Here is a 23,893-nt window from a genome sequence, read left to right on the forward strand (position 1 = left end):
TTTAGATCCACGTTTGTCTGTGCCATTGCCTCAACATCTTTCAGAGGGTGATATTGGGTCGTGTGTCCATCTGCTGGGAGGAGGGAGGTCGGGTATCCGGGCCCTTCAACTCCAGGCTGGCCCTGGAGGTGAGGTGGCATGTGCATGCTTCATCAAGGTGTTAAAGCAAACCACCTCCCTCTACACCTGACCTACCCCTCTTCTCCCCTCTCCCCTCTCCCTCCTCCCCTCTCCCATCATACATGAGGTACAGGTACAAGTGTAAAAACAGACACCTCCAGATTCAGAGACAGTTTCTTCCCGGCTGTTATCAGGCAACTGAACCATCCTACCACAACCAGAGTAGGATGTAGGTCTACCTAATTGACGACCCTTGGACTATCCATGATCGGACTTTGCTGGCTTTATCTTGCACGAAACATTATACCCTTATCATGTATTTATACACTGTAAATGGCTCGATTATAATCATGTATTGTCTTTCCACTGACTGGTTGGCACGCAACCATGTTATAGGAAAGATATTGTCAAACTGGAAAGGTTTTCAGAAAAGATTTACGAGGATGTTGCCAGGACTAGAGGTTGTGAGCTACAGGGAGAGGTTGAGTAGACTGGGACTCCATGGATTCCATGGAGCACAGGAGGATGAGGGCTGATCTTATGGAGGTGTATAAAATCATGAGAGAAATAGATCGGGTAGATGCACACAGTCTCTTGCCCAGAGTAGGGGAATCGAGGACCAGAGGACATAGGTTCAAGTTGAAGAGGAAAAGATTTAATAGGAATCCGAGGGGTAACATTTTCACACAGAGGGTGGTGGGTGTATGGAACAAGCTGCCAGAGGAGGTAGTTGAGGCTGGGACTATCCCCTCATTTAAGAAACAGTTAGACAGGTACATGGATAGGACAGGTTTTGAGGGATATGGACCAAGCGCAGGCAGGTGGGACTGGTGTAGCTGGGACATGTTGGCTGGTGTGGGCAAGTTGGGCCGAAGGGCCTGTTTCTATACTGGATCACTCTATAACTCTATGACTCTAACAAAAGCTTTTCACTGTACCTCGGTACATGTGACAATAAACTGAACTGAAGCTTTGTCTCCACAGTTTTTACGTGAAGACCTGAACTACCAAGATGCGGCGGCCAAACACAGCACCTTCCATGGGGGCGACAAGCTGATCAGTGTGGAGGACCTGTGGAAATCATGGAAGAGTTCTGAAGGTAAATGTGGGCCCACTATCCTGGACATTCTCCTGTACTACCCTGGGACATTGTTCCCTGTACTACCCTGGGACATTCTCCTGTACCACCCTGGGACATTATCCTGTACTACCCTGGGACATTCTCCTGTACTACCCTGGGACGTGGTTCTCCTGTACTACCCTGGGACATTCTCCTGTACTACCCTGGGACATTGTTCCCTGTACTACCCTGGGACATTCTCCTGTACCACCCTGGGACATTCTCCTGTACTACCCTGGGACATTCTCCTGTACTACCCTGGGACATTGTTCCCTGTACTACCCTGGGACATTCTCCTGTACCACCCTGGGACATTCTCCTGTACCACCCTGGGACATTCTCCTGTACCACCCTGGGACATTCTCCTGTACTACCCTGGGACATTGTTCCCTGTACTACCCTGGGACATTCTCCTGTACTACCCTGGGACATTGTTCCCTGTACTACCCTGGGACATTCTCCTGTACCACCCTGGGACATTCTCCTGTACTACCCTGGGACATTCTCCTGTACCACCCTGGGACATTCTCCTGTACTACCCTGGGACATTCTCCTGTACCACCCTGGGACATTCTCCTGTACTACCCTGGGACATTCTCCTGTACCACCCTGGGACATTCTCCTGTACCACCCTGGGACATTCTCCTGTACCACCCTGGGACATTCTCCTGTACTACCCTGGGACATTCTCCTGTACTACCCTGGGACATTCTCCTGTACTACCCTGGGACATTCTCCTGTACTACCCTGGGACGTGGTTCTCCTGTACTACCCTGGGACATTCTCCTGTACCACCCTGGGACATTCTCCTGTACTACCCTGGGACATTCTCCTGTACCACCCTGGGACATTCTCCTGTACTACCCTGGGACATTCTCCTGTACTACCCTGGGACATTCTCCTGTACCACCCTGGGACATTCTCCTGTACCACCCTGGGACATTCTCCTGTACTACCCTGGGACATTGTTCCCTGTACTACCCTGGGACATTCTCCTGTACTACCCTGGGACATTCTCCTGTACTACCCTGGGACATTCTCCTGTACTACCCTGGGACATTCTCCTGTACTACCCTGGGACATTCTCCTGTACTACCCTGGGACATTCTCCTGTACTACCCTGGGACGTGGTTCTCCTGTACTACCCTGGGACATTCTCCTGTACTACCCTGGGACATTCTCCTGTACTACCCTGGGACATTCTCCTGTACTACCCTGGGACATTCTCCTGTACTACCCTGGGACATTCTCCTGTACTACCCTGGGACGTGGTTCTCCTGTACTACCCTGGGACATTCTCCTGTACTACCCTGGGACGTGGTTCTCCTGTACTACCCTGGGACATTCTCCTGTACTACCCTGGGACGTGGTTCTCCTGTACTACCCTGGGACATTCTCCTGTACTACCCTGGGACATTCTCCTGTACTATCCTGGACATTCTCCTGTACTACCCTGGGACATTCTCCTGTACTACCCTGGGACATTCTCCTGTACTATCCTGGGACATTCTCCTGTACTACCCTGGGACATTGTTTCACAAATCAAGTCAAGTCAAGTTTATTCGTCACATACACATACGAGATGTGCAGTGAAATGAAAAGTGGCAATGCTCGCGGACTTTGTGCAAAAAGACAAACAAACAAACAACCAAACAAACTACAAACAGAATGGAACAGAATCACATATTCACATATTACATAATTGTGGGAGGGAGGGAAGAAAAGGGAAAAAAACAGCATTTTTAAAAAGACAGTAAAATGGTTCAGTAAAGGTAGTCCCTGGTGAGATAGGAGTTTACAGTTCTAATGGCCTCTGGGAAGAAACTCCTTCTCATCCTCTCCGTTCTCACAGCATGGCAACGGAGTCCGTTGCAGGGGTGGAAGGGGTCTCCCATGATCTTGTTGGCTCTGGATCTGCACCTTCTGATGTATAGTTCCTGCAGTGGGGTGAGTGTAGTTCCCATAGTGCGTTCGGCCGAATGCACTACTCACTGCAGAGCCTTCTTGTCCTGGGCAGAGCAGTTCCTGTACTACCCTGGGACATTTGTGTCCCGTACTGGCTCGTAGAGTCACACAGTACGGACACAGGCCCTTCAGCCCATCTCATCCATGCCAAGCAAGATGCCCAATCTAGGCTCGGCCCATTTGCCCACATTTGATGCGTATCTCTCTAAGACTGTCCTGTCCACCAACCTGTCCAAATGCCTGTTACACATTGTTACTGTCCCTGCCTCAACCACCTCCTCTGGCAACTCGTTTCATACCCCACCACCCTCCGTGAATTCTCCAATTTTAGCTAATAGGAAGATAGGTGGAGGGGCAGGCAGTGTAGAGAATGCAGGGACTCTGCAGAAGGACTTGGACAGGTTGGGAGAGTGGGCAGAGAAGTGGCTGATGGAATACAGCGTAGCAAAGTGTGGAGTCATGCATTTTGGTAGCGGGAATAAAGACTCTTTTCAGGTCAGGCCGCATTTGGAATATTGTGAGCAATTGTGGGCCCCGTATCTGAGGAAGGACGTGTTGGCTCTGGAGAGGGTCCAGAGGAGGTTTACCAGAATGATCCCAGGAATGAGTGGGTTAACCTATGATGAGCGTTTGTCGGCACTGGGCCTGTACTCGCAGGAGTTTAGAAGGATGAGGGGGTACCTCATTGAAACATACAGAATAGTGAATGGCCTGGATAGAGTGGATGTGGAGAGGATGTTTCCACTAGTGGGAGAGTCTAGGAGCCTCAGAATTAAAGGACATACTTTTAGGAAGGAGATGAGGAGGAATTTCCTTAGTCAGAGGGTGGTGAATCTGTGGAATTCTTTGCCACAGACGGCTGTGGAGGCCAAGTCAGTGGATATTTTTAGGGCAGAGATAGATAGATTCTTGATTAGTGCGGGTGTCAGCGGTTGTGGGGAGAAAGCAGGAGAATGGGGTTGAGAGGGAGAGATAGATTAGCCATGATTGGATGGCAGAGTAGACTTGATGGGCGGAATAGCCTCATTCTGCTGCTATCACTTATGATCTATACAAACAACCCCCCCTCATCTCCCACCAGTGATCCTGACACCGGGAAAGCAACTCCATCTGGGACAGTCTGAAGAAGGGTTTCGGCCCGAAACGTCGCCTATTTCCTTCGCTCCATAGATGCTGCTGCACCCGCTGAGTTTCCCCAGCAATTTTGTGTACCTTCCATCTGGGACTTGCTGACTTACAGCCACAGAGATGCTGCTCAGTTGCCCTGACTACAAGTCCCCTATCACTACCACCTTCCCTCATCACGGCCCTACAGCACGTACACAGGCCCTTCGGCCCAACTTGCCCATGCCATATAAGATGCCCCATTCATGCCAACCCCACCTGCCCCCGTTTGGTCCATATCCCGCTGATCCTTTCCAATCCATTTGCTGTCCACGTATCTTTTAAGTGTTGTTATAGTACCTGCCTGAACTACCTCCTCTGGCAGCTCGTTCCATACACCCACCACCCTCTGTGTGAAAACTTTGTCCCTTAGGATCCTATTAAATCTTTCCCCTCTCAACTTAAACCTATGTCCTCTGGTCTTTGATTCCCCTACTTTGGGTAAAAGGCTCTGTCCTGCCTTCCACCGCCAGAGACCTGGTTTGATCCTGACCTCAGTCGGATGCTGTCTACACGAAGATTGTACCTTTTCCCTGCGACCACGTGGGTTTTCACTGGGTGCTCTGGTTTCCTCCCACACTCCAAAGACATGCAGGTTTATAGGACAGTAAAATTGTCCCTGGTGAATGTAGGACAGCGCTGGTGTCAGTGGTAATGGCTGGTTGGTGCAACCTCGGTGGGCCTGAGGGCCAGTTTCTGCACTGTATCTCCAAAGTGTAAAGTGCAGTTTAAGAATAACGAGTAAGCCATTTAGAACGGAGACGAGGAAAGACTTTTTCTCACAGGGAGTGGTGAGTGGTGGAATTCTCTGCCACAGAGGGCGGTGGAGGCCGGTTCTCTGGATGCTTTCAAGAGAGAGCTAAATAGCGGAGTCAGGGAGAAGGCAGGTACGAGGTACTGATTGTGGATGATCAGCCATGATCACATTGAATGGCGGTGCTGGCTCGAAGGGCCAAATGGCCTACTCCTGCACCTATTGTGCATTGTCGAAAGGCAATAATGGTGTTTTCCTGTTCCCTCAGTGTTCAACTGGACGGGAGAGGAGGTGATTGAGTGGCTCATCAACTACGTGGAGTTGCCCCAGTACGAGGAACACTTCAGAAAACTCAACATCAATGGACACGACATGCCAAGGTGTGTACCTGTCCACCCTGCCACAGTCCACCCTGCCACAGTGTACCTGTCCACCCTGCCACTGTGTACTGGTGATCCACCCTGCCACTGTGTACTGGTGATCCACCCTGCCACTGTGTACCGGTCCACCCTCCCACCCTGACATCAGCCTCCAGCCACAAACATGGATGAATTAGAAGCCATTGAAAACTTGATCCCATCTTAGAAACATAGAAATTAGGTGCAGGAGTAGGCCATTCGGCCCTTCGAGCCTGCACCGCCATTCAATATGATCATGGCTGATCATCCAACTCAGTATCCCGTACCTGCCTTCTCTCCATACCCTCTGATCCCCTTAGCCACAAGGGCCACATCTAACTCCCTCTTAAATATAGCCAATGAACTGGCCTCGACTACCCTCTGTGGCAGGGAGTTCCAGAGATTCACCACTCTCTGTGTGAAAAAAGTTCTTCTGATCTCGGTTTTAAAGGATTTCCCCCTTATCCTTAAGCTGTGACCCCTTGTCCTGGACTTCCCCAACATCGGGAGCAATCTTCCTGCATCTAGCCTGTCCAACCCCTTAAGAATTTTGTAAGTTTCTATAAGATCCCCTCTCAATCTCCTAAATTCTAGAGAGTATAAACCAAGTCTATCCAGTATTTCTTCATAAGACAGTCCTGACATCCCAGGAATCAGTCTGGTGAACCTTCTCTGCACTCCCTCTATGGCAATAATGTCCTTCCTCAGATTTGGAGACCAAAACTGTACGCAATACTCCAGGTGTGGTCTCACCAAGACCCTGTACAACTGCAGTAGAACCTCCCTGCTCCTATACTCAAATCATTTTGCTATGAAAGCTAACATACCATTCGCTTTCTTCACTGCCTGCTGCACCTGCATGCCTACTTTCAATGACTGGTGTACCATGGCACCCAGGTCTCGCTGCATCTCCCCTTTTCCTAATCGGCCACCATTTAGATAATAGTCTGCTTTCCTGTTTTTGCCACCAAAATGGATAACCTCACATTTATCCACATTATACTGCATCTGCCAAACATTTGCCCACTCACCCAGCCTATCCAAGTCACCTTGCAGTCTCCTAGCATCCTCCTCACAGCTAACACTGCCCCCCAGCTTAGTGTCATCCGCAAACTTGGAGATATTGCCTTCAATTCCCTCATCCAGATCATTAATATATATTGTAAATAGCTGGGGTCCCAGCACTGAGCCTTGCGGTACCCTACTAGTCACTGCCTGCCATTGTGAAAAGGACCCGTTTACTCCTACTCTTTGCTTCCTGTTTGCCAGCCAGTTCTCTATCCACATCAATACTGAACCCCCAATGCCGTGTGCTTTAAGTTTGTAAACTAATCTCTTATGTGGGACCTTGTCGAAAGCCTTCTGGAAGTCCAGATACACCACATCCACTGGTTCTCCCCTATCCACGCTACTAGTTACATCCTCGAAAAATTCTATAAGATTCGTCAGACATGATTTACCTTTTGTAAATCCATGCTGACTTCATGTTCCATGTTCCATGTTCACAGCCATCTTGAACAATGGCTGTGAAATGATCTTCAATGAAGCAGTCTCTTGCACCATAGCAAGACTTGGTGCTGTGAGCCTGTGTCCGTTTTTATACTTGTCCAAAGATAGACACAAAGTGCAGGAGGACCACAGTGGGTCAGGCAGCATCTGTGGAGGGAATGAACAGACAGGTCCTTCCGTCCCACACAAGCCCAAACATCGCCTGTCCATTCCCTCCACAGATGCTGCCTGACCCTCTGAGTTCCTCCAGCACTCTGTGTTTGCTGAAGAGAAAAATACCCCTTTTCTTCCCCCTTGTCCCGGTTTCTACTCTGTCTTTACTGGCCTGCTGGATCAGTGGCACAGTGGCACAGCCCTAGAGTTGCTGTTTTACAGCGCCAAAGACTCAGGAGCGATCATGACTACGGGCGCTGTCTGTACGGAGTTTGTACGTTCTCCCCGTGACCTGCGTGGGTTTTCTCAGAGATCTTCGGTTTCCTCCCACACTCCAAAGACGTGCAGGTTTGTAGGTTAATTGGCTTGGTAAATGTAAATTGTCCCTAGTGTGTGTATGTGTGTAGGATGGTGTTAATATGTGGTCGGGCGTGGACTCGGTGAGCCGAAGGGCCTGTTTCCACGTTGTATCTCCAAACCAAACTAAACTAACCAACCTGATCTCCCGGTGGCACTTCAACTCTCCCTCCCATTCTGAATCCGACCTTTCTGTCCTGGGCCTCCTCCATGACCACCGTAAATTGGAGGAGCAGCACCTCATGTTTCATTTGGGTAGTTTACACCCCAGCGGTATGAACATTGACTTCTCCAATCTCAGGTAGTCCCTGCTTTCTCCATCTTTCCCCTCCCCTTCCCAGCTCTCCCACAGCCCACTGTCTCCGCCTCTTCCTTTCTTCTCCCCCCCCTGCACCCCCACATCAGTCTGAAGAAGGATCTCATAGAAACAGAGAAACATAGAAAATAGGTGCAGGAGGAGGCCATTCGGCCCTTCCAGCCAGCACCGCCATTCATTGTGATCATGGCTGATCGTCCCCTATCAATAACCCGTGCCTGCCTTCTCCCCATATCCCTTGACTCCACTAGCCCCTAGAGCTTTATCTAACTCTCTCTTAAATCCATCCAGTGACTTGGCCAGGGAATTCCATAAATTCACAACTCTATGGGTGAAAAAGTTTTTTCTCACCTCAGTCTTAAATGACCTCCCCTTTATACTAAGACTGGGGCCCCTAGTTCTGGACTCGCCCAACATTGGGAAAATTTTTCCGGCATCTAGCTTTTTTTTCAATTCAATTCAATTCAATTCAATTTATTGTCATTTGGACCCCTTGAGGTCCAAACGAAATGTCGTTTCTGCAGCCCTACATTACAAACAAATAGACCCAAGACACAACATATTTTACATAAACATCCATCACATCGCTGTGATGGAAGGCCAAAAAAACTTTTCTCTCCACTGCACTCTCCCCCCCGATGTCAGAGTCAAAGTCAAAGCCCCCGGCGGGCGATGGCGATTGTCCCGCGGTCATTTAAGCCACGCCGGGTGATGCAAGGTCGCACACCGGGTCTTGGTGTTAGAGCCCCCGGCGTGCGCTCGCAAACTCCCGCGGCCATTCCAAGCCGCGCGGGGCGGTGCTGTAGACCCCGCTCCAGGAGCTCTTCAACCCCGCAACTCGGGCGGGAGAAGTTGCCGTTGCGGGAGCCCTGAAAAGTGGTCTCCCTCCAGGGACCCGCGGGCTCCCGGTGCCGTCCGCCAAACCCGCAGTTGCAGCCACCGAATCTCCGGGGGTCGGGCCGCAGCAGCGTCCACCACAGCTCCACCCGCTCCGGACTCGGCCAGCTCCGCGACGGTGAGGTGAGTAGTCGGCACTGGAGCCCCCGGTCTTCCTGTTGGAGGCCGCTCCTCGTTGCAGCCCCAACGACAACGGAGACCCGACAAAAAAAAGGTCGGGTCTCCCGTGCAGGGAGAGATTTAAAAGTTACCCCCTCCCTCCCACCCCACCCCACACACATACCCCAACAAAAATAACAAAAACTACATTAAAACATAGACATAAAATAATAAAAACGCAGACGGACTGCAGAGGCCGCTGCTGACGAGAGTCGCGCCGCCTACCAGTCCTTTTATAATTTTATATGTTTCTATAAGATCCCCCTCATCCTTCTAAACTCCAGTGAATACAAGCCTAGTCTTTTCAATCTTTCCTCATATGACAGTGCCGCCATCCCAGGGATCAATCTCGTAACTTACACAGTGCGGTCTCGACCCGAAACGTCACCTGTTCCTTTGCTCCATAGATGCTGCCTGTCCCGCTGAGTTTCTCCAGCATTTTGGTCCACCTAAAACACAGCTGTGTGCTCGTGATCCACATGTAAAGGCTGTGGACTGATTGAGGCAGAGATTACAAATAAAAATGCAGGGAATGAGCAAACTGCTGTCGTTGTTTATACTACCCAACACTTCAAAGCAGTCTGGTGTAGCTGAGAACATTAGTGCATTTTTTTAGACCAAATATGATTCTTTCTAAGTGAAAATCTGTCATGAAATTAAAGGAAGCACAACCTATTTATTTACACAGTGCGGTTCTTGATCGCAGGACGGCTGGTGAATGCGTTTGACATGTCGTCACCGATGTAGCAAATCCAGCAGCCTTTATAGAGGCAGCAAGCTCTCCTTCAGTTTATTCAGGATTAACAAGATGAACTCGATAGATCATATTGAATGGGCATGCAGGTGCAGCAGGCAGTGAAGAAAGCGAATGGTATGTTAGCTTTCATAGCAAAAGGATTTGAGTATAGGAGCAGGGAGGTTCTACTGCAGTTGTACAGGGTCTTGGTGAGACCACACCTGGAGTATTGCGTACCGTTTTGGTCTCCAAATCTGAGGAAGGACATTCTTGCCATAGAGGGAGTGCAGAGAAGGTTCACCAGACTGATTCCTGGGATGTCAGGACTGTCGTATGAAGAAAGACTGGATAGACTTGGTTTATACTCTCTAGAATTTAGGAGATTGAGAGGGGATCTTATAGAAACTTACAAAATTCTTAAGGGGTTGGACAGGTTAGATGCAGGAAGATTGCCTCCGATGTTGGGGAAGTCCAGGACAAGGGGTCACAGCTTAAGGATAAGGGGGAAATCATTTAAAACCGAGATGAGAAGAACTTTTTTCACACAGAGAGTGGTGAATCTCTGGAACTCTCTGCCACAGAGGGTAGTCGAGGCCAGTTCATTGGCTATATTTAAGAGGGAGTTAGATGTGGCCCTTGTGGCTAAGGGGATCAGAGGGTATGGAGAGAAGGCAGGTACGGGATACTGAGTTGGATGATCAGCCATGATCATATTGAATGGCGGTGCAGGCTCGAAGGGCCGAATGGCCTACTCCTGCACCTAATTTCTATGTTTCTATGAAACGTTTCCACTGCCTGGCCACAGTACTCCCACCTACCTAATCTTCCCCTCCCTCTGAACAGGGAGATAACACCCAATCACCCCCTCACCCTGAAGCACAAAACAACAGGCTGACTCCTGTAGTATAGAATGTGTAGGAAGGAACTGCAGATGCTGGTTTAAATCGAAGGTAGACACAAAATGCTAGAGTAACTGAGCGAGACAGGCAGCATCTCTGGAGAGAAGGAATGGGTGATGTTTCAGGTCGAGACCCTTCTTCAGAGTCTCAGCAATTCACCTAGTCCCCTAAATTCTCTGCATACCACTGCACCACTGTTTAGACAATAGACAATAGGTGCAGGAGTAGGCCATTTGGCCCTTCGAGACAGCACCGCCATTCAATGTGATCATGGCTGATCATCCCCAATTAGTACCCCGTTCCTGCCTTCTCCCCATATCGCCTGACACCGCTATCTTTAAGAGTTTAATGACACCTGTACTGAAACGGAGCAGTGGAACTCTTCCTTGCAGCAGCATGACAGGTGTGAACATAACGTAACAAACAAACTAACCTGCAGGCAGCTTCCTGCTGGACCCCTGGTGCAGAGTTCCAGGGATTCACCACCCTCTACCAGGCTCATTATTATGCCCCTCAAGATCCTGGATTTTACAACCGTAGCGTTCTTCCATTCGTTTTTCTTGCTGAGTGTTTTACAGCAGTCTTATAGTCACCGTTACCGTTGTTTAAAATACATAGTGTCACACAACACGGAAACATGGGCCCAACTTGCCCACGCCGAACAACACGTCTCATCTCCACCAATCCCACCTGCCCGCTTTTGGCCCATATCCCTCCAAACCTGCCCTATCCACGTACCTGTTTAAATGTTGCTTAAACGTTGTGATGGTACCTGCCTCAACTACCATTCACCCACCACTCTTTGAGTAAAAAAAAAAGACCCCTCAGATTCCCATTCAATCTTTCCACTCTCACCTTAAACCTATGTCCTCGATTCGTCTACTCTGGGCAAAAGACTCTTTGTGCATTTACCTGATCTATTCTTCTCGTGATTTTGTATACCTCTATACGATAACCCCCGCATCCTCCTGCGCTCCAAGGAATAGAGACCCAGCCTACTCAACCTCTCCCTGTAGCTCAGGCCCTCGTAATCCTCGCAAATCCTTTCCACACTCTTTCCATCTTTCTTCTAACATGGTGACCAGAACTGAACACAATACTCTAAATGCGGCCTCATCAATGTCTTAGCTGTCTAGAAGGTTCTGCGTGGGCATTGGAATGTTGTTATTAAATGAATGTACTTCAGTGTTTGCTTGGCTGTGATGTGGCAGCATCTAGTTGAAAGTCTCATTTAATAAGTCAAATCAACTTGACTTGTCACATGCACATACAAGATGTGCAGTGAAATGAAAGTGGCAATGCCTGCGGGATTGTGCAAAATAACAGAACAGAACAGAACCAGTATTTACATTTTTAAAAGACACAACAGTGAATTAGTCTCTGGTGAGATTAGAGTTTACAGTCCCGATGGCCTGTGGGAAGAAACTCCGTCTCATCCTCTCTGTTTTTACGGCGTGACAGTGGAGGCGCTTGCCTGACCGTAGCAGCTGGAACAGTCCGTTGCTGGGGTGGTAGGGGTCCCCCATAATGTTGCTGGCACTGGATCTGCCCCTCCTGGTGTATAGGTCCTGCAGGGGGGGTGAGTGTATTTCCCATGGTGCGTTCGGCCGAACGCAATACTCTCTGCAGAGCCTTCCTATCCTGGGCAGAGCTGTTCCCAAACCAGATTGTGATGTTGCCGGACAAGATGCTTTCTACAGCCCCAGAGTAGAAGGATTGAAGGATCCTCAGAGAGACTGTGAATCTCCTCAGCTGCCTGATGTGGTAAAGGCGCTGCCTTGCCTTACCCACCAGTGCGGCAGCGTGTGTTGTCCATGTCAGATCCTCTGTGATGTGGACTCCCTGGTATTTAAAGCAGCTCACCCTATCCACAGTAGTCTCCAGTGGCGTGTACATCCTCGGTTGTTGTGCCCTTCTAAAGTCCACAATCAGCTCCTTAGTTTTAGTAGTTTTTAGAACCGTTCCCACCTGCTCCAGATCACGGACATTTCATGGAGGCATTCCTCTCAGAGTTTGAAATAATACCATTCATTGTGAGCATAACTTTCTCGGTGTTAGAATTCTGAGCAGAACAGGTTTGCCAGGATGCCGCCCTGATTACAGCTACAGGGAGAGGCTGGACAGACTTGGATTGTTTTCTCTGGAACGTCAGAGGTTGAGGGGAGACCTGATGGAAGTTTATTAAATGACGAGAGGCGTAGATAGGGTAGACAGTCAGAACCTTGTCCCCAGGGTGGAGATGTCCAACAGTAGAGGGCACAGCTTTAAGGTGAGAGGGGTAAAGTTTAAAGGGGATGTGCGGGGGCAAGTGTTTTACACAGAGGGTGGTGGGTGCCTGGAACGCGCTGCCAGGGGTGGCGGTGGAGGCACATACGACAGTGGTGTTTAAGAGGCTTTTAGACGGGCACATGGATATACAGGGAGTGGAGGGATATGGATCGCGTGCAGGTAGAGGAGATTAGTTTAATTTAACATCGTGTTCGGCACGGACATTGTGGGCCGAAGGGCCCATTCGTGTGCTGTCATGTTCTGTGTTCTAACAAGAGAATATTCACTGACCTAAACCCCCTGATTTAACGGCATACCGCTTCACAAAGGCGATAAGAATGAGATTTTCTCAACAACAACAACAGGTATTTGTATTGGTCCTCATTAAATCCTTAGGTGACACCACCATGCCTTCTTCCCAATCAAATCCCTCAAATACCAGTCTGAAGAAGGGTTTCGCCCCGAAACGTTGCCTATTTCCGTCGCTCCATAGATGCTGCTGCACGCTGAGTTTCTCCAGCATTTCTGTCTACCTTCGATTTTCCAGCATCTGCAGCTCCTTCTTAAACCCTCAAATACCTCTTCCCACATTCCCTCCATCTTCCTGAAGTCCAACTTTCCTGTGTCTATGCTCCCCCCCCCCCCCCCCCCCCCCCCGATCCCCTCCCACTTTCTTTACCCCATTCTCTATCAGTCTTCTTCTTTTGTGTCCATCTTCCATGTTTCAAATGTTGACCTTTCTGTCATCGTCCGTCCTGTAAAGGACGCAAGCTTCTGGCGACAATCAGAGGGAGCCATCACTTGTGGTGGTGGCAGAATTAGCTCAGGATACTTCCAGTTTCCAGCCCCCCCCCCCCCCGCGATGTGGACACTTCTGCTATGGGGCCTCTCTATCAGTTATAGCCCTGTGACTGGCCTTCAGAGAGATGATTCAGAAGGTGGGTGTATGGGACGAGCTGCCAGAGGAGGTACTTGAGGCAGGTAGTTTAGTTTCGAGATACAGCGCGGAAACAGACCCTTGAGCCCACCGTGTCCTCGCCAACCAGCGATCCCCACACATTAACACTATCCTACACACACCAGGGACAATTTACATTTACACCAAGCCAATTAACCTACAAACCTGCAAGTCTGTGGAGTGTGGTTCAAATGAAATTTGGTTTCTGCAGTCATAGACACCAAGACACACACCAACACAATTCACACAAACATCCATTACAGTGAATCTCCTCCTCACTGTGATGGAAGGCAAAGTCTTGTCTCTCCCCTGCTCTCCATTCCTCTCCCGAAGTCGAGGTCAAAGGCCCCGGCGGGCGCTAGCAAGTCCGCGGCCACTCAAAGCCACGCGGGGCGATGTAGGGCCCTGCCCCGGGTCTTGATGTTGGAGCCCCCGGCGGGCGCTAGCAAGTCCGCGGCAATTTACAGCCGCGTCGGGCGTTGTAAGGCCCCGCTCCAGGTCACTCAGAACCCCGCAATTTGAGCGGGAGAAGTCGCCGTTGCCGGTGCCCCGCAAAGCGGTCTCCCAGCGGGGACCCGCGGGCTCCCGGTGTCACCATCCACCGGAGTCGGGTCGCAGCAGCGCGCCCCCGCAGCTCTCCACGATCCGAAGCTGGCCAGCTCCACGATGGTAAGTCCACAGCTCCGCAGGCTCCGTGACTTGAGCCTCCAGGTCGTTCCGGTTGGAGGCCGCTCCACGGCGCTAGGCCCCAACGGCAACGGAGACCCGACAGGTAAAAGGTCGGGTCTCCATGCAGGGAAGAGATTTAAAAGTTTCCCCCACCCCCCTCACATACACATTTAAAAACCCACTACAAACTAAACCCTCAACGGGACAAAAAAAACCAAGACATACACAGACAGACTGCAGAGGCCGCTGCAACGTCGGTCGCGCCGCCCACCCGATATAATATAACAATATTTAAAATTCATTTGGATAGGTAGGTGGATAGGATAGGTTTAGAAGGATGTTGGCCAAACACAGGCAGGTGGGGCTAGTGTAGATGGGACATGTTGGTCAGCATGGACGAGTTGGGCCGAAGGGCCTGTTTCCATGCTGTGTGACTATCTGATTGATTTTATCACTTCCTATTTCTCCCATGAGATATTCCTCCCCCTTACGCCCTCTCCCCATCGCACTGTCTGTTCCCCCACAAGGCACGGTGGCGCAGCGGTAGAGTTGCTGCCTCACAGCACCAGAGACCCGGGTTCCATCCTGACTACGGGCGCTGTCTGTACAGAGTTTGCACGTTCTCCCCGTGACCTGCGTGGGTTTTCTCCGGGTGCTCCGGTTTCCTCCCACACTCCAGGTTTGTAGGTTAATTAGCTTGCTATAGTTGTAAATCGTCCCTAGTGTGTGTAGGATAGCGTTAGTGTGTGGGGATCGCTGGTCGGCGCGGACACGGCGGGCCGAAGGGCCTGCTTCCGCACTGTCTCTGTAAAACTAAAATAACTGGCTTACAGACCCACTAGAGGCAGGAAACATGTTCCCGATGTTGGGGAAACCAGAACCAGGGGCCGCAGTTTAAGAATAAGGAGTAAGCCATTTAGAACGGAGACGAGGGAACACTTTTTCTCACAGAGAGTGGTGAGTCTGTGGAATTCTCTGCCTCAGAGGGCGGTGGAGGCAGGTTCCCTGGATGCTTTCAAGAGGGAGCTAGGTAGGGCTCTTAAAAATAGCGGAGTCAGGGGATATGGGGAGTAGGCAGGAACGGGGTACTGATTGGGGATGATCAGCCATGATCACATTGAATGGCGGTGCTGGCTCGAAGGGCCGAATGGCCTACTCCTGCACCTATTGTCTATTGTCTAACTTTAAAAAACAGGAGAAGGAGCAGGGAAAATTAAATCGCAGCTGTCACAGGCTCACCCTCAACATAACCCTGCTCTCTCATTCCCCTTTATGCTTTAATCACTCAAAGACTTGTCCGTTCTGCTTTGATTCAGTTTTCATTGCCATCTAGGGGGGGAGGTAAATTCCAAAGATTCACAAACATGCAAGCAGAACGCTTCATTTGTGAATTAGCTGGGTGATCACTTACTCTGAAACCATGCCCCTTTGTTCTGGATACCTCCTGTAGTGTAGTTTAGAGATACAGCACGGAAACAGGCCCTTCGGCCCACCGAGCCCACACCGACCAGCGATCCCCGCACACTAACACTATCCTACACACACTTGGGACAATTTACATTTATTCCAAGACAATTAACCTACAAACCTGCACGTCTTTGGAGTGTGGGAGGAAACCGATGATCTCGGAGGAAACCCACGCAGGTCACGGGGAGAACGTACAAACCCCGTACAGATAGCACACGTAGTCAGGATGGAACCTGTGTCTCTGGCGCCGTGAGGCAGCAACTCTACCGCTGCGCAACCATGCCGCCCACCGTACCTTAGGGTGGCACAGTTGCGCAGTGGGTAGAGCCACTGCCTCACAGTGCCAGAGACCACGGTTTGATCCTGGCCTCGGCTGCTGTCTGTGTGGAGTTTGCACGTTCTCCCTGTGACCATCCAATCTAACTATCACTCTGAAATGGGAATATCTCATGAGCTCTGATAGAACGTTTGTCAGGCTGAAACTGTTTGTTCCGTTTAGTTTATTGTCACGTGTGCTGAGGTACAGTGGAAAGCTTTTGTTGTGTGCTATCCAGCCAGCAGAAAGATTATAGATTGACACACAAAGCTGGAGTAACTCAGCGGGACGGACAGCATCTCTGGAGCGAAGGAATGGGTGACCCTTCTTCAGACCTTCGTGACTAAGCGGAAAGACTATACTGTATCTGATTACAATCGAGCCATTCACAGTGTACAGATACATGATAAAGGGAATAACGTTTAGTGTAAGGTAAAGCCAATAAAGTCCGCTCAAAGATAGTCCGAGGGTCTCCGATGAGGTGGATAGTAGTTCTGGGCCGCTCTCTGGTTGTGGTAGGATGGTCCATTTGCCCGATTACTGGACCATCTCTCCAGCGCAGTGCCTGACCCGCTGAATATTTCCCATATCTCGTGTTTTTAGTCCCAGGAATGCTGTTCAATTCTTCTTGTCCCAGCAGGTCTCACTTTGCTCAGGGCCGAGCCACAGTTGGCTTTTCAGTGTTGTGAATGAGCCAGTAATCATTGCATGCGGTGACACACTGTGTGATATGTTGGATTCTGTGTAGTTGTCGGGCCTTCTACACAACATGATATAGTGTGCTTCCCGACATGCTGGAGAACGCAGCCTAGTTACTGTACAGCCGGGCTTGCACCACTGCTCACTACTGCTGTGTGCCGGGCTTGCACCACTGCTCACTACTGCTGTGTGTCGGGCTTGCACCAGTGCCCACTACTGCTGTGTGCCGGGCTTGCACCACTGCTCACTACTGCTGTGTGTCGGGCTTGCACCACTGCTCACTACTGCTGTGTGCCGGGCTTGCACCACTGCTCACTACTGCTGTGTGCCGGGCTTGCACCACTGCTCACTACTGCGGTATGCCGGGCTTGCACCACTGCTCACTACTGCGGTATGCCGGGCTTGCACCACTGCTCACTACTGCGGTATGCCGGGCTTGCACCACTGCTCACTACTGCGGTATGCCGGGCTTGCACCACTGCTCACTACTGCTGTGTGCCGGGCTTGCACAACTGCTCACTACTGCCGTGTGTCGGGCTTGCACCACTGCTCACTACTGCTGTGTGCCGGGCTTGCACCACTGCTCACTACTGCTGTGTGTCGGGCTTGCACCAGTGCTCACTACTGCTGTGTGCCGGGCTTGCACCACTGCTCACTACTGCGGTATGCCGGGCTTTCACTACTGCTGTGTGCAGGGGTTGGACACGCTAGAGGCAGGAAACATGTTCCCGATCTTGGGGGAGTCCAGAACCAGGGGCCACAGTTTAAGAATAAGGGGTAAGCCATTTAGAACGGAGACGAGGAAACACTTTTTCTCACAGAGAGTGGTGAGTCTGTGGAATTCTCTGCCTCAGAGGGCGGTGGAGGCCGGTCCTCTCGATGCTTTCAATAGGGAGCTAGATAGGGCTCTTAAAAAATAGCAGCGTCAGGGGATTATGGGGAGAAGGCAGAAACGGGGAACTGATTGGGGATGATCAGCCATGATCACATTGAATGGCAGTGCTGGCTCGAAGGGCCGAATGGCCTACTCTTGCACCTATTGTCTATTGTCTATTGCTACTGTAACTGGGACATGTTGGCCAGTGTGGGCAAGTTGGGCTGAAGGACCGGTTTTCACACTGTATCACTCTGTCTCTGACAGAGGTGTAGAATTAGGCCATTCGGCCCATCTGGTCTACTCCATTCAATCATGTTTGATCTATCTCTCCCTCCTGACCCCATTCTCCTGCCTTCTCTCCATAACCTTTGACACCCGTACTAATCAAGAACCTATCAATCTCCGTTATAAAAATTCCCATTGACTTGGCCTCCACAGCCGTCTGTGGCAATAAAATTCCTTTGATTCACAACCCTCTGGACAAGGAAATTCCTCCTCGACACCTTTTTGAAGGAATATATATAAGTCCATATATTCTGAGGCTGTGCCCTCTGGTCCGAGACTCTCCCACAAGTGGAAACATCCTCTCCACATCCACTCTATCCGGGCCTCGTAGTATTCGGTAAGTTTCAGTGAGATCCCCCCCCTCATCATCTTGCTTTGGGCCGTCCTGGCTGGGAAGTAAACAGCGCCTGATCAAGGCACCAGTATATTTTGTGGGTAGACTACAAATGCTGGAGAAACTCAGCGGGTGGAGAAAAGCAGTAGGTGACGTTTCGTGTCGAGACCCTTCTTCAAACTGATGTGATGTACTTCAAAACCTAACGTACTTTTCAAGTTATCCTACCACAACCAGAGAGCAGAGACCAGAGTGCTGAACTACTATCTACCTCATTGGTGACCCTCGGACTATCCTTGACCGCACTTTGCTGGCTTTACCTTGCACTAAACGTTATTCCCTTTATCATGTATCTGCACACTGTGAACGGCTCGATTGTAATCATGTATTGTCTTTCCGCTGACTGGATAGCACGCGACAAAAGCTTTTCACTGTACCTTGGTACACGTGACAATATACTAAACTGTAGTTAAAGTTTGTGTGTAATAGCGTCAGCGTTGAATGCGACTGCCTTCACGAGCCGCACCTTGCCCCTGATGTGTGTCTTGTGTTCATGTGACAGGTTGGCCGTGAATAATCTGACCCTGGCCTGCTCTCTGCTGAAGGTCAACGACCGCAGTCACCGCCAGAAGCTGCAGCTCAAAGCTCTCGACACCGTGCTCTTCGGGCCACCCCTGTGTAAGTTACGCTCCGTCCCCACCCCCTCCCTCGGCAGCAACCCACCCCCTCCCTCCCCACCCAACCCCTCCCTCCCCACCCACCCACCCCCTCCCTCCCCACCCACCTACACCCCACCAACCTCCCCCCATCCACCCACCCCCACCTCCCTGTACACCCACCCATCCACCCCAACCTCACCACCCACCCACCCCCAACCTCACCACCCACCCACCTCCCTCCTTCCCCACCCACCCACCCCCTCTCTCCTCACCCACCCACCCACCCACCCCCAACCTCACCACCCACCCACCCACCTCCCCCCACCCCATCTCCCCCCACCCCTGGAAGTGAAAGCCAATGCATATGAGCCTCTGGTTGCTGCATCTGTACAAGACATAGAAACATAGACAATAGGTGCAGGAGTAGGCCATTCGGCCTTCGAGCCAGCACCGCCATTCAATATGATCATGGCTGATCACCCTGTTCCTGCTTTATCCCCATATCCCTTGATTCCGTTAGCCCTAGGAGACAAATCTCTCTTGAAAGTATCCAGTGAATTGGCCTCCACTGCCTTCTGTGGCAGAGAATTCTACAGATTCACAACACTCTGTGTGAAAAAGTTTTTCCTCATCACAGTCCTAAATGGTTTACCCCTTATTCTTAAACTGTGACCCCTGGTACTGGACTCCCCCAACATCGGGAACATGTTTCCTGCATATACGCTGTCCAATCCTCTAAGAATCTTATATGTTTCGATAAGATCCCCTCTCATCCTAAATTCCAGTGAATACAAGCCCAGTCGACCCATTCTTTCATCATACGTCAGTCCCGCCATCCCGGGAATTAACCTGGTGAACCTACGCTGCACTCCCTCAATAGCAAGAATGTTCTTCCTGAAAATAGGAGACCAAAACTGCACACAATACTCCAGGTGTGGTCTCACCAGGGCCCTTACAGTCAGACGTTGGTGAGACCACACCTGGAGTACTGTGTGCAGTTGTGGTCACCGGGTTACTGGAAGGATGGCGATATGTTGGAGTGGGTGCAGCAGAGATTCACCTGGATGTTTCCTGGGCTTGCGGGCTTGAGTTACAGGGAGAGGTTGGATAGGCTGGGACTTTGTCCTTTGGAGCGTAGGGGGCTGAGGGGTGACCTTATTGAGGTGGACAAGATCATGAGGGGAACGGATAAAGTGAACGCTCACAGTCTGTTTCCCGGGGTAGAGGATTCTACAACTAGAGGGCACAGGGTTAAGGTGAGAGGGGAGAGATTTAAGAGGGACCTCAGGGGCAACTTCGACACTCAGAGGGTGGTCTGTATCTGGCACCAGCTGCCAGAGGAAGCTGTACAAGTGGGTACAATTATGACTTTTAAAAGACATTTCGACAGATATATGGATAGGAAGGGATTAGAGGGATATGGGCCTAGCTCGGAATGCCAACTTGGTCGGCATGGACACGTTGGTCTGGATTCCTGTTTCTGTGCTTTCTCTTTCTTTCTTATTTCCTCTTTTTGCTCATACTCTCTCTCTGTCTATCACTCTCTCTCTCTCTCTCTCTCACTGTCTCTCTTTCTGTCTCTCTCTCACTCTGACAGTCTCTCTCTCTCTCTCTCTCCCTACTTCTTCCCCTAACCCCCTTTCCCCTCTCTTCCCCTCTCTTCCCATCTCTCCCCCTCTCTTCTCTCCTCTCTTCTCCCTCTCTCCCCCTCTCTCCCCTTCTCTCCTCTCTCCCCCCCCCCCCCCCCCCCCCGCCCCTCTCCCTCTCCCTCTCCCTCACTAAGTGAAGGCATGTTTATTCTGGCAGCAGGTTGTACTGATTGGTGTGTTGGAAAAGTTGCAAACCTACAGACGTCAGCTTTTCCCAAATATCAGCCCCGGAGCTAAAAATATAATTCCTTATCTCATCGCAGCTTTGAAAATAGGAAGTGATAATCTGGGTTTAATCTGGGCCATATCCCATCTGATTAATATTTCCATTGAGGGGAGATACAGTGAAGCTGGCGTGATAGTGGATGAGATGCGACAGCTCAGGTGCTAGTCTGCACCGACCCACAGCAGGCACTATGTCACCGCGGGCACCGTCCCCACACCATGCACCAGCCCACCGCGGCCACTGTCCACCACCGACTCACCGCGGGCACCGTCCCCACACCATGCACCAGCCCACCGCGGCCATTGTCCACCACCGACTCACCGCGGGCACCGTCCCCACACCATGCACCAGCCCACCGCGGCCACTGTCCACCACCGACTCACCGCGGGCACCGTCCCCACACCATGCACCAGCCCACCGCGGCCACTGTCCACCACCGACTCACCGCGGGCACCGTCCCCACACCATGCACCAGCCCACCGCGGCCACTGTACCCCGGTCCACCACCGACTCACCGCGGGCACCGTCCCCACACCATGCACCAGCCCACCGCGGCCATTGTCCACCACCGACTCACCGCAGGCACCGTCCCCACACCATGCACCAGCCCACCGCGGCCACTGTCCACCACCGACTCACCACAGGCACCGTCCCCACACCATGCACCAGCCCACCGCGGCCACTGTCCACCACCGACTCACCGCGGGCACCGTCCCCACACCATGCACCAGCCCACCGCGGCCACTGTCCACCACCGACTCACCACAGGCACCGTCCCCACACCATGCACCAGCCCACCGCGGCCACTGTCCACCACCGACTCACCGCGGGCACCGTCCCCACACCATGCACCAGCCCACCGCGGCCACTGTCCACCACCGACTCACCGCGGGCACCGTCCCCACACCATGCACCAGCCCACCGCGGCCACTGTCCACCCCCGACTCACCGCGGGCACCGTCCCCACACCATGCACCAGCCCACCGCGGCCATTGTCCACCACCGACTCACCGCGGGCACCGTCCCCACACCATGCACCAGCCCACCGCGGCCACTGTCCACCACCGACTCACCACAGGCACCGTCCCCACACCATGCACCAGCCCACCGCGGCCACTGTACCCCGGTCCACCACCGACTCACCGCAGGCACCGTCCCCACACCATGCACCAGCCCACCGCGGCCACTGTCCACCACCGACTCACCGCGGGCACCGTCCCCACACCATGCACCAGCCCACCGCAGCCACTGTCCACCACCGACTCACCGCGGGCACCGTCCCCACACCATGCACCAGCCCACCGCGGCCACTGTCCACCACCGACTCACCGCGGGCACCGTCCCCACACCATGCACCAGCCCACCGCGGCCACTGTCCACCACCGACTCACCGCGGGCACCGTCCCCACACCATGCACCAGCCCACCGCGGCCACTGTCCACCACCGACTCACCGCGGGCACCGTCCCCACACCATGCACCAGCCCACCGCGGCCACTGCCCCCCCGTCCACCACCGACTCACCGCGGGCACCGTCCCCACACCATGCACCAGCCCACCGCGGCCACTGTACCCCGTCCACCACCGACTCTCCGCGGGCACCGTCTCACCGTCCCCACACCAGGCACCATCTCACCGCCGCCACCGTCCCCACACCGTCTCAGCGTCCGCACCCTCCCACCGTGGACACTGCTGCTGCTGCAGGTTTGGTTACAGACAGGCACAAAATGCTGGAGTAACTCAGCGGGACAGGCAGCATCTCTGGGGAGAAGGAATGGGTGACGTTTGGGGTCAAGGCCCTTCTTACATAGAAACATAGAAAATAGATGCAGGAGTAGGCCATTCGGCCCTTCAATATAGCCAATGAACTGGCCTCAACTACCTTCTGTGGCAGAGAATTCCACAGATTCACCACTCTCTGTGTAAAAAAAGATTTTCTCATCTCGGTCCTAAAAGACTTCCCCCTTATCCTTAAACTGTGACCCCCTAGTTCTTCAGACTGAGAGTCAGGGGAGAGGGAAACGAGAGACATACACTGTGACGTAGAGAGATATTGAACAAATGAATGAACGATATATGCAATGAAGCAACGATGATGAACAATGTTCATTCAGTTTAGGAAACATCACGGAAACGAGTCCGCATGGACCAGCGATCCCCGCACACTGACACCATCCTACACACACATTTATAGATTTACACCAAGCCAATTAACCTACAAACCTGCACGTCGTTGGAGTGTGGGAAGAAACCGATGACCTTGGAGAAAACCCACGCTAGTCACGGGGAGAGCGTACAAACTCCGTACAGACAGCACCCGTAGTTGGGATGGAACCCGGGTGTGAGGCAGCAACTCTACCCACTGTGCCACTGTGCGGCCCCCATGCTGGGGCTATTGCAGGGGCATGGTGAGGCTCGTGTACAAACCTGTCGTGTATCCCAGCCACAGGAACAGGCTGAATATATATCACCCATGTTAAGGGCGGCACGGAGGCGCAGCGGTAGAGTTGCTGCCTCACAGCGCCGGAGACCCGGGTTCCATCCTGACCGCGGGTGCTGTCCGTACGGAGTTTGCACGTTCTCCCCGCCACCTGCTTGATATTCTCCAATATCTTTGGTTTCCTCCCACACTCCAAAGACGTGCAGGTTTGTAGGTTAATTGGCCTTGGTAAAATTGTAAATTGTCCCTATTCGGTGTAGCGCATTGCGAGTGTACGGGGATCACTGGTCAGTGTGGACTTGGTGGGCCGAAGGGCCTGTTCCCGCACGGTATTTCTAAACTAAATGGCCGATGGAGTCCAAGCCGACCAGCACGACCCTACACACATGGGTCCATTTATCATTTACAGAAGCCAATTGGCCATCGTACATCCTGGCTTTGTTTGGCATTGATGTCTGATCCTCTCTGCTCCACCTGTCTCTGCAGACTCAGTATACATC

General features: G+C 51.9%; 1 protein-coding gene across 2 annotated transcripts in view; it reads left to right on the top strand.

Annotated features, from left to right (window-relative positions):
* The window catches only part of stim1 (stromal interaction molecule 1), a 96,861-nt gene that overhangs the window by 64,101 nt on the left and 8,867 nt on the right, over positions 1-23,893 (top strand). For both annotated transcript variants that reach the window (XM_033022186.1, XM_033022188.1), the window contains exons 3-5: positions 1,105-1,219; positions 5,392-5,503; positions 18,983-19,098. In XM_033022186.1, coding sequence (XP_032878077.1) covers positions 1,105-1,219; positions 5,392-5,503; positions 18,983-19,098 — 343 coding nt within the window. The remainder of the gene's footprint in view (positions 1-1,104; positions 1,220-5,391; positions 5,504-18,982; positions 19,099-23,893) is intronic.

The sequence above is a fragment of the Amblyraja radiata genome, chromosome 6, assembly GCF_010909765.2.
Source record: "Amblyraja radiata isolate CabotCenter1 chromosome 6, sAmbRad1.1.pri, whole genome shotgun sequence".
Classification (NCBI taxonomy): domain Eukaryota; kingdom Metazoa; phylum Chordata; class Chondrichthyes; order Rajiformes; family Rajidae; genus Amblyraja; species Amblyraja radiata.